General features: G+C 37.8%; 2 protein-coding genes across 2 annotated transcripts; both read right to left on the bottom strand.

The window, feature by feature from the left end:
* Window positions 1-711: 711 nt before the first annotated feature.
* On the bottom strand, window positions 712-2,015 carry LOC106982961 (olfactory receptor 5AC1-like). Its single transcript, XM_015081123.3, has one exon. It carries the CDS (start codon window positions 1,633-1,635, stop codon window positions 712-714), a length of 924 nt encoding a protein of 307 aa, XP_014936609.1. The 5' UTR covers window positions 1,636-2,015.
* Window positions 2,016-9,343: 7,328 nt separating this feature from the next.
* LOC106982752 (olfactory receptor 5AC1-like) lies at window positions 9,344-10,294 on the bottom strand. Its single transcript, XM_015080936.3, has one exon. It carries the CDS (start codon window positions 10,292-10,294, stop codon window positions 9,344-9,346), a length of 951 nt encoding a protein of 316 aa, XP_014936422.2.
* Window positions 10,295-11,008: the final 714 nt, after the last annotated feature.

Here is an 11,008-nt window from a genome sequence, read left to right as displayed (position 1 = left end):
TATTTTTGGGACAGAGAGAGACAGAGCATGAACGGGGGAGGGGCAGAGAGAGAGGGAAACACAGAATCGGAAACAGGCTCCAGGCTCTGAGCCATCAGCCCAGAGCCTGACGCGGGGCTCGAACTCACGGACCGTGAGATCGTGACCTGGCTGAAGTCGGACGCTCAACCGACTGCGCCACCCAGGCGCCCCATTACTTCATTCTTTAACCCATGCCAGCTTCCATTTTATTCCTGATATCCACAAATTTCTGTAGAACTTTTCATTTTGCCAAGAAGCAGAATTTTACTTTATCAGTCGACCAGAGTTACTGGGTATGGCAGAAAACAACAAAGCCTTATTAATTTGCAGGTCCAGAGCAATGGGCTGGGCTCACTCATGAACTAAATGACGAATTCTATATGCCAATTTTCTGTAACTATCTGGAATTTTGGAAGGCCCTAGAAAATAACTAATTTGCAAAAGCTAAATGTTCAGATAAAAATAAAGTGCAATGTGTCTAAGTAAGCTAATTATATAGGTAATGTCCCAAACTGGACCCATATCCAAGGAAGCATAATCAGAAGCTGGGATGCTTCACACAGAGCTTATGGAGTCCCCTGACCATTAGCCTTCTGGTGAAATGGCAGAGTCGTGACTTATCTATAGGACTTGGGGCTTTTATCAGCAGAAGGTAAAACAGAAACATTTTGAAAATTGTCTGGCCACTATTTATTTCTTCATTATTCTTCTCAAGGCACCTATAACCTCTTTGTTCCTCAAGCTGTAAATAAAAGGATTTAGCAGAGGAATTATTATTGTGTAAAATAAAGAATAAATTTTATCATGATCTTCAGTGTAGCCAGACCCAGGACGCACATACATGAAGAAGAGAGTGCCATAGAACAAAGAGACAGAGAGCAGGTGGGCGCTGCACGTGGAGAAGGCTCTGCTCCTGCCCTTTTCAGACTTCTTTTTCAGGATGGCAAAGAGGACACGGGTATAAGACACCATGATGGTCGTAAAAGTGAAGACTTGTACAAAGGCGGAAAAGACTAAAACCAGAAGTGTATTAACTGTAGGATCAGTGCAAGAAATTTTGAAAAGTTGTATAATTTCACAGTAGAAACAATGTATTTCATTGGACCTGCAGAAAGTTAATCTAAATAACAAACCCACATGAATTGCCGAATGTAGAAAACCAATAAAATATGAAACGCCAATGAACTGAGTACAGAGGTTATTGGACATCACGACTGGATAAAGCAAAGGGTTGCAAATGGCTACATAGCGGTCATAGGCCATCACTACCAGGAGGAAGCACTCTGTGGTGGCACTGGAACCAAAAATGTAAAACTGAGCCAGACAGTCAGAAAGAGATATCACATGATTCTTGGATAAAAAATTTACAAGCATCCTGGGAGTTACAGAGGATGAAGTACAGGCATCTGCAAAGGCCAAACTGCCGAGGAATAAGTACATGGGGTTGTGAAGGTGGGTGTCCTTCCAGATGAGAGCAACCAGACCAAGGTTGCCCACCATGGTGGTGAGATAGATGACCAAGAACACCAGGAACAGGGGGACCTGCAGCCTTGGAAGATCTGTAAGTCCCATGAGAACAAACTCCGTCACCTGTGTCTTATTTTCTTCTGCCATAGAAGAAAATGACCTGGCCAGTCAGTAAAATAAAAGAATTAAGTGTGGAAACAGTCACAAAAGAATCATAAAAAGCAGTGTAGTTTTTGTGTAACTAATATATTTGTAAGAGATCCTCTCATTTAATTAGTAATTTTGTTTATTTTTACCTTTGTCTACTTTTATATACATGCAGAAATTTCCATAATAAAAATGATAATTGATTATTCACCTAAAGTAACAAGTAAACTTAATGAAAATCCTTTTCAATCTAACAGAGGTTTTAAGAACTATATATGGATAATAGAAATGAAGTTTATAGCACTGGGTTTTCTGGAATAAGAGTAGAGGTAGAAATGAGGGAAGTACAAGAGAGAGAAAGAGAGAAATCAAAGTAAGAGTTCTGGGGTGCCTGGGTAGCTCACTCAGGTGGTGCAACTCGTAATTTCAGCTCAGATTATGATCTCATGGTTGGTGGGTTCGAGCCCCACGTCAGGCTCTGAGCTGACAGTGCGGAGCCTGCTTGGGACTTTCTCTCTCTGCACCACTCTCTCTCTCTCTCTCTCTTTGTCAAAATAAATAAATAAACAAACAAACAAAAAGAGTTCTGTGAGAACAGCAACATACATATTATGATCTCTTTCACATGAAATTATGTAATTGATTTATTTGTGCATATATCTATATACACCAATGTACATACATAAAAAGATGAGTGAAAGAATAGTCTCCAGCATGTTAATGGAGAAAGGAAACAAAAAGGATGATATCCTATTGTTTTCTTTTTCAAGGAGATGTTTTGGCACTGAAAATTACATTGTAAAATTAAGATCTAATCATCTCTAAATTTTTGTACAGAAATAGCCTTCACAGAAATTAGCATTTTCTTTTGGAAATTGTCAGTGGGAGCCAACCATTGGCCACTGAGAGTAGATATGATTTTTTTTATATATTCCAAAGTTATCTGTAATTGTATAAGATAGGGATTCAAAAAGAACAACAGAGTTTTTTAGACTTTTTTTTGAAATTTTAGTAATTTTTTTTATTAAATTTATTTCTGCATACTTATTGTTTAGTCACTGTTGTGAATATAACATTTGCTGTCTGCATGAAGTAATGACATTGATTTTTTTCATGGTTGGTAGTCTCTGAAAGAACTCTAAAAAAGAGTTTTCCAGTGAATATAGATCCCTTTAGAGTACCATAAAAAGAAAAATAAATACATTCAGGTATACAGATTATATTATTTTCCTGTATGAAAAAAACATTTTAATAATTTTATAGTCATATTTCTTAATACTGATGGAACATAAAATTTTTTTACCATGAGAATATATTAGAAAAACTGAGTTTGTCTAATGTAGAACTAGGACTAAAGAACCTTTAGATTGTGAGATATTATTCTATCTTCACTAAAAACATGAGTTTAAGAATTTTTACTTTTGAATATATACTCACAAGGAACCCTAATATGTACAACACAGGCAAAAATATTAATTGAAAATTAAGAACTTAAGAGATTTTTGCCCTGCATAACCTGGCCCAACTTGCTTTATAACCTCAAATAACCAAATGTTTGTTATTCCTAGTTTTAGTTCCTACAGTGTGTAATTTGGCCAAGAATTAGTGATCTCTGTGAATTTTGTCTCAAGAGGTATGTGATAAGTAATACAAGGAGACTTTTGAGGTTATTACCAGTGATTTCATGAGACTTTTGAGGTTACTACTCATGATTTCATGAAATTAAAGAATTTTCATTATACTCAGACACAAAACTTAAGCCAGAATTTATCATTCTGAAAAAAATTACAAATAAGTTAGATTTGAGCTTATAGCTTATGTCTCAATTAAGAAAACTTCACAAGATTAAATGAACCCTGAATTTTTATCACTGAGTTTCTCTATTTTTTATTTTTCTATTAATCAAAGTTTATTATTGAAAAACTTCTCCCCAAATGTGTTATCTACAGAGTAAAAATTCTAACTGAAAAATACATGTTCAGACAAACATTTGCTTCTGTCTAGATTGTCATTGCTGATTTAAAAAGGCAAAAAGCCTGCCTAGGATTTTTGTTTCTTACTTAGATGTTTGTTATTATACAGACATATTACAACATTATATTAAGGAAGTTTATGAAAATCTCTGCACTCTCACCTACTTCCTGTAAATCATGGGAAATTGGAAATGTCCCGGTTTTCTTGAAGTAACACAAAAGGTACAGAAATTAAGCAGTATTATTTATGCATTGATTTTCCTTGGAAACTCCAAACTGGAGGGAGATAGCATTTCTTCCTTCTATCTGCAAATCTGTTCTTTAAAAGAATCTGAAATTCCCTTAATGCTTCCAAAGGATTCCCAGTAGAATGAAGTCAAAGTTGTTCTAGTGGGCCTTGTGAGCTAATCATCAAATTATCTATACACAACTAGTTACAACAATTAAAGCACACATTGTGTCTTAAGGGTGCACTGTAGGGGTATATTTATAAAACGTCACTGAATGGAGTTTGAATAAGCTTGTTTTCCTTCCTCTTATGTCTTTTAATGATCCTGCTATCCAACTCCCTACTTGTCCACTTGGAAATCCCAAAGGTATATTAGAATTAACATGTCCAGATCTAAAATTAAGATCTTTCTCTATTCCACTCCCAAACCTGGTATTCTTCCAATGTTCCCTGTCTCAGGGAATAGGGTCACCAAATAAGTATTTGTGCACACCGTAAACATATTCGTGAAACTAGCCTCTCCCTCAATTCCATGTTTTTGATGATGGCCTCTAGATTTTATGTACTAGAGATGTCTTAAAACCAACAATTTCTATTTGTACAGTTAATCCTAAAATCCATGATGCATCCATCTCTTGCCTGGGCTTATTAAGTGACCTCATAACTACACTATCTGCATCTGCTAACACTGGCTTCCAGTCCATTTTCCACACTGACACCAGACTGATTTTTATAATATGTACACCATTTCACTATCATCCATTACACACACACTCTCCCCACTTGACATGTATAAATAACTCATTCTACATTGACTAACAACTAAAATTGTTAACCCTAAATATCCATGACCCTACACTGAGGGAGTAGACCCAATAACTAACTGTATACAATTGAAGAGGTGTTTGTTTGTTTTTTTGCATTGTGTGTGTGTGTGTGTATATATATATATATATTTATAGTAACACTAATTACACTTACAAATAATAGCCAATATTTTAGTGGATCGACATAATAGAAGTTTAGTTCTCCCTTATGATAAGTATGAAGCACATGGTCTTAATTGAATAACTATTCTATTCCATTTGATGATTCAGAGTCCCATACTCTTTCCAACTTGTCACTCAAGCGTCTTCCAGACATGACTTCTTTCAGGGTTTGTGTTTTCATTTGGATAAAGCTAGAAGGGGAAAGCACAGGAGATTCCAAACGTGAGGTGCTTATGAGCCAGAAATGTAAGTGATACACATCACTTGCAAACCTAAACTCAATCACATTACTACAGTCAACTGAAGACAGAGGCTGTGTGTCTAGGATGAAAAGAAAATGGATTTGGTGATCACCTAACAGTTTCTTCCACTGAGTCTACTACAGTTTCTGATTATCATTTACCTGTTTTACCCTTCTTCCCACATAGACAGTACTTTCAGCATTTTCCCAAGGGAGTCAAACCCAATTCCCGTATAACCTATATTCTAAGAAAAAGCTAGAATCTCCAGTTGATAATCTGGTCTCTCTATCAAATCTAGCTATAGCTGTTCTTTGTCTAGGAACCAAGAATTTTTAAAATATATTATTTTGCCACGTGTTATAATTATACACTGCCAATATATAATTTTTGTAGGATTTATCTGCCATTTTATGGAGTACATGAACTTTGGAAATGTATCCAGAGTATTTATCAACATGATAGTGTCAATATAAATGAACCAGCTTGCTGTTCTACAAAATGTCCCCCAAATAAATTTTCCTTCTGTCTTCCCAACCCATTACATTCTCTTCTTAGTAAACTTTACTCCACTCCAAAGACTCTTTTTGAGGGATCTACCCACTTGCAAGAAGACCTCTGTCCTTAATCTGATTTTCTGTGTTACAGACTGTCAAAGTTTGGCTAAGTAAACCTAGATATTGGATGAAAGTCTTTCCTCCTGTTAGGAAGCTGTCCCTGCTCCTGTATTTAACCTGTCTCTATTCCAGGGATCTCAGCTACATGGTCAGCAAGGCTACCCTTGTGTATGTCTAAATATAGGGTGGGTCAGAAATATCTGGAGATTAAGCAGTTGTCTCTGATAAGGTGTCAGAAAGTGTAGAATTTCACCCCAACCCCTATTTCTCTTGAGTGTTCTTCTTTCCCACATGTTCACTCCCACTCCCAAGTTGTAGCCCCATCGATGCCTCACCTGTCTGGCTTGAGTGGAAACAGTTGCTGGATGAGCTGATTGTTGGACGATTAGTATGCCTTCACTTGCTAATTTCGTCAGATTTCTCACATTGGCCTTGGCTTCTGCCTGACAAGCTTCAGGCTCTCTTTTAGACTTGGCTAGAGACTCTGGTCATGTCCTCCCACATCTGGTCTTCACAAATATGTCCCAGGCTACCTCTGTGAACTGAGTTATCACTGTTGGAATTGGGCTGTTCTCATGAAAAAGTGACACTCAAACATTCAGAGTCCAAGAAGGGGACTTAATTGTTTGGCTGTTAACTTGCTATCTCCCATTCTTTCTATCATGAGGTCATGTCGTCAGCCTGGAGATGACCGAGGTCTGTAATTCTAGTCAATGATTTGTTGAACAATCCATGGAACAGGTATAGAATATCCACCACTACACGGAAGAAAAGAAATTAATTTACGTCTTTTTCATCTTTGTCCCTGAGATGGCATATAAAAATATGGCAGGGGGGGGGGGGAGGTAGCATGTGGCATGTGACATGTTGGTAGTGGAAGGAAAGTCCCTAGGACCTTCGGTCCTACTAATATCCTCACACTCTTATAGACTGTTCATTTGTTCAGCTTTTGCAGCCGAAGTCAAGGCCTGTTGGAACTTGTGATCTGGTCTCTCTTGAATGGAACAGGGCTTGACTATCCTGAAAGGCTTTCCGCCTCTCCTAACTCTCTTAGGGTGTCTATTATACCCTCTATCTACATGCCCTAGTCCATCCTTTAACATTACTTTTCAGGAGTGCGTCTCCCAACCAGTTTCAGATATGCAGGAATTTCCAGGTGCTGGCCATGCAATGCAGTGAGGGGAAGCAGCCTCTAAGCTAAACATCAAGGCTCTCCTGCCTTCACACACTTCCGGATGAAGTTCATTTTGATGTAGCCAAATAAGGAAGGAGAAGAGCAAGAAATTTTTTTTCCAGTGCCCTAACTGGCAATCTAGGAAGAAGTTCCTCTCTTCTAAGGCTGTGTGGTGGGCAAAATAATGGCCATCAAAGATATGAACCTGTAAATATGTTAGGTTGCATGGAAAGGGGTTATTAATCTTGCAGGTAGAGTTACATTTGCCCATAAACTGACCTTAAAATAGGGAGATTATTCCGCATTATCTGGAGAGGTCCAATGCAATCACAAGGTCATTAAAGTGGAAGAGGGAGGCAGAAGAGCCAGAGTCTAAAGACTAAACTGTGACTACAGAAGACAGACACCGAGAGATGCAACACTGCTGGCTTTGAAGGTGCAGGAAGGGGCCCATGAGTTAAAGGATGTAGGCAGCTTCTAGAAGCTGGAAAAGGGGAGGAAGTAAAGTCTCACCGAAAGCTTCCAAAAAGGAATTCACCCTGCCAACACCTTGATTTTCATTCAATGAGATTCATGTCAGACTTCTGCGTTACAGAGCTAATGTAATAAATCTGTATTGTTTTAAGCCACTGTTCATGGTTATTTGTTAAAACAGCAATAGAAAACACACTACTTCATACTATCAATCTGCCCCCTGCCTTCCAAATCCCAGTCCTCTCCAGAGGGAGACATTAAAACCTGCAAGTCTGATTCTTCTTTCACTATTGCCATCTTCTGTCTTTCCCCTAACCTCCCAGGTCCACAAGAGGTGAGTTTGTCCCCTTTAATGACATGTCTTCTTTGTAACAAAGTAGCAAGTTTAAGACCCTCTAGTGGTAGAAAATAAAAAAATAAGAAAAACAAGAAGAGGTGAGTTCACCAAACCTGGAATATCTCTGGTGAAAAGGAAGTAAATAAATTTAGAAAGTCTCCTCTTAAAGAATCTCTAAAAAGTCAAGTACTAGCTTTTTCCAACTTTAAACACCATGAAAACAAACACAATAAAATGGGATATTTAAATAGCATAGCTTAACATTTGCCAAAAAAAATTATCCCCATGGACCATGGAACTCGCTATGGCTGTTTCTTCAGGGGGCCTCTGAAGATGGCAGTCCTGCTATGTATCAACCCGTGCTGACAAAACCACAGAAGAATGTACCAATCTGCTGCTGGGTTACACCCCACCTTAGTCACAGCTCTGTTAGAAAAAATAAAGATGACAGAGAACATCTATACGTTGACAGATAACCATGATACACAGCCAATACTTAAAAAAAGTTTCGCCACTGGCCTTGACTGTGGAGAGGTGGAGACAGAAACTTAACAGATGCTTGGCACCCATAGAGAGAAGTGTGGTTCCAATGAGCCCATAGAGCAGAAGACAGAGCTTAGGTGCAGTGAGAGGAGGAGGTCTGAGGAAATGGAGCCCCAAACCCCAAACACACGGTAGTGAAGCCAGTGGGCCCCACCTCGGATTTTGTTGTTCAATGACTCAACAAATTGTTTCTATCCTCAAATCGAAATAATAGACCAGGTGTTAGAGGGATGTGTCATGTATATGGGGATATCTTTTCTTGTTTTTCACTAGGGTATTCGCAAGGCCATCCGTAATAAAGTCAGGAGACCAAAGAGGCCGCAGGGCCAGATGGAAAACACAGGTAACATTTGTAAGGAAAAGATCAAGCACACTTGCTACTTCAGGTAGTTGTCAATTACAGGGGGAAAAAGTATTCAACTGGTATATCTGTTCTGGAAACAAGGTTCTCAGTGACATTACTCAATAAATTAAAAAGAAATTTTTAAAGAACTCAGAGCTATTCACTATATTGCAGGAAAAGAGATTATTTTAAGTAATTAATTGCTTGATTTTCATATCTTTCATTGAATTCCATGCAAATGCAAGTTAATATTCAACATTGTAAACGTCCCAGATATATTACATTAAATGCCTCAAGAAGAATTAGTGTCATATTTAGTCTAACAGTAGTACGTTGGTGCACATAGCATTTGCATAGTTATAAACATCTATCAAAGATATTTATATCTATAAAATCTTGAAAATTACTTAGTCAAGAATTATCTAGGAGGGCTTGAGCAGTGTTTAAAGACGATTTACATATGCTCATTCTTCCTGTAAAAGAATATAAGTTCAAAAAGTTTTAAAATGTGTGTATCTGGAAGCACAAAAGCTCATTCAAATTACAAAGACATAGTAATTTGGAGATTTCTGTTTTATTTTTATCTTTGAGGATGGATTAAAAACAACAACAACACAAAGTAAATGGAGCCTGTCTTTACCATGCTCATTAATTATTTTGATGATCACAAATTATGATGAAGAAAAGTCTACTCTAAATTTTTTATTCATTCATTTAACGATTATAGATTAAGTCCCCACTACATGCAAAACCCAGGGACACATTTTGCTTTATTTAAACAGAATGAGATTTAAGGAATAATGAAAGCTTTCCCCAAATATTTCTTTATCACTTTTCTCAGTGCACCTAAAACTTCCTTGTTTCTTAGGCTATAAATAAAGGGGTTTAGCAGGGGGATTATAACTGTGTAGAACAATGAATACATTTTATCCTGATATTGATCTGGCCCAGACCCAGGACGCACATACATGAAGAAGAGAGTGCCATAGAACAAAGAGACAGAGAGCAGGTGGGCGCTGCACGTGGAGAAGGCTCTGCTCCTGCCCTTCTCAGACTTCTTTTTCAGGATGGCAAAGAGGACACGGGTATAAGACACCATGATGGTCGTAAAAGTAAAAGCTTGTATACAAGCAGCAAAAATAAAAATCACCAATGCATTAAGAGATGGGTCAGTGCAAGAAATTGTATATAGTGACAAAATTTCACAGTAGAAATGAGGTATTATATTGGACCTGCAGAAGGTTAATCTAAACAATAATCCCACATGAATGACGGGATGCAGAAAACCAATCGCATATGACACACTTATCAACCAGGTACAGAGTCGGTTGGACATCACCACTGGATAAAGCAAGGGGTTGCATATGGCTGCATAGCGGTCATAGGCCATCACTACCAAGAGGAAACACTCTGTGGTGGCACTGGAACCAAAAAAATAATACTGGGCCATGCACTCAAAGAGGGATATCATTTGACTTTTGTCTAAGATGCTGACAAATATCCTGGGAGTCACAGAGGATGAGGAACAAGCATCTGCAAAAGCCAAACTGCCAAGGAATAAGTACATGGGAGTGTGAAGATGAGGGTCCTTCCAGATGAGGAAAATCAGTCCGAGGTTGCCCACCATGGTGGTGAGATAGATGACCAAGAACGCCAGGAACAGGGGAACCTGCATCCCTGGACGATCTGTCAGTCCTGTGAGAACAAACTCCGTCACCTGCGTTTTGTTTGCCTCCATCATATCCACTCAGGCTGTTTCCTGCAATAACAGAATAGATAAAGGAAAAAATGAACAAAGATCGTGAAAACTGGTATTACATGACAAAGTCATATTCCTCTATTTCAGATGGCCCTTACTCAACAAATAGTAAAGCTTAGAGCTTCTCTTGTTTAAAACACACTAATGATAATAAATATAGATAATTTCAAGAAGTAAAGGCTTGATAAAAAGGCTTGTAAAATATATATAGTATTACTTGAAGGATGATAGAGACACTTGTTCAGGTTCAGATGTAGTTTCACCTTTTCTCGGGAACTCCTTCATGTCTTTTTTATTGAATGAAAACTGGACTCTATCTTTGGTATTGGTGATATATATCATTCTTTCCAAGATATTACTGTATAGACTAATAAGACAGTAAGTTACAATCCCATTTCAGCTATTCTATGTCCATTACTATTATGTTATTTGATTGTATATTCATCAAAATCTCCTCAAATTCCTAACAGATCATTTTGATTATACATTCTTCCAAGCCACTCCAAATTTCTAATGGAAGCTTTAATTTTCCCAATAAATTGTCCGATGTGAACATATGTGTTCAGTCAATAAATATGTATTTAGTGCCTTCTACATTACAGCACTATCATTCTTAGCTCAGTCACACATAGATCTTCTAATTCTGGTGCTGCACTCAAGATGCTAAAATAATCACTCTTTCAAGACTAGAGAAGA

This window comes from Acinonyx jubatus, chromosome C2 (genome assembly GCF_027475565.1).
Source record: "Acinonyx jubatus isolate Ajub_Pintada_27869175 chromosome C2, VMU_Ajub_asm_v1.0, whole genome shotgun sequence".
In the NCBI taxonomy this organism is placed as follows: Eukaryota; Metazoa; Chordata; class Mammalia; order Carnivora; family Felidae; genus Acinonyx; species Acinonyx jubatus.
This window is presented reverse-complemented; position numbering and strand designations above follow the sequence as displayed.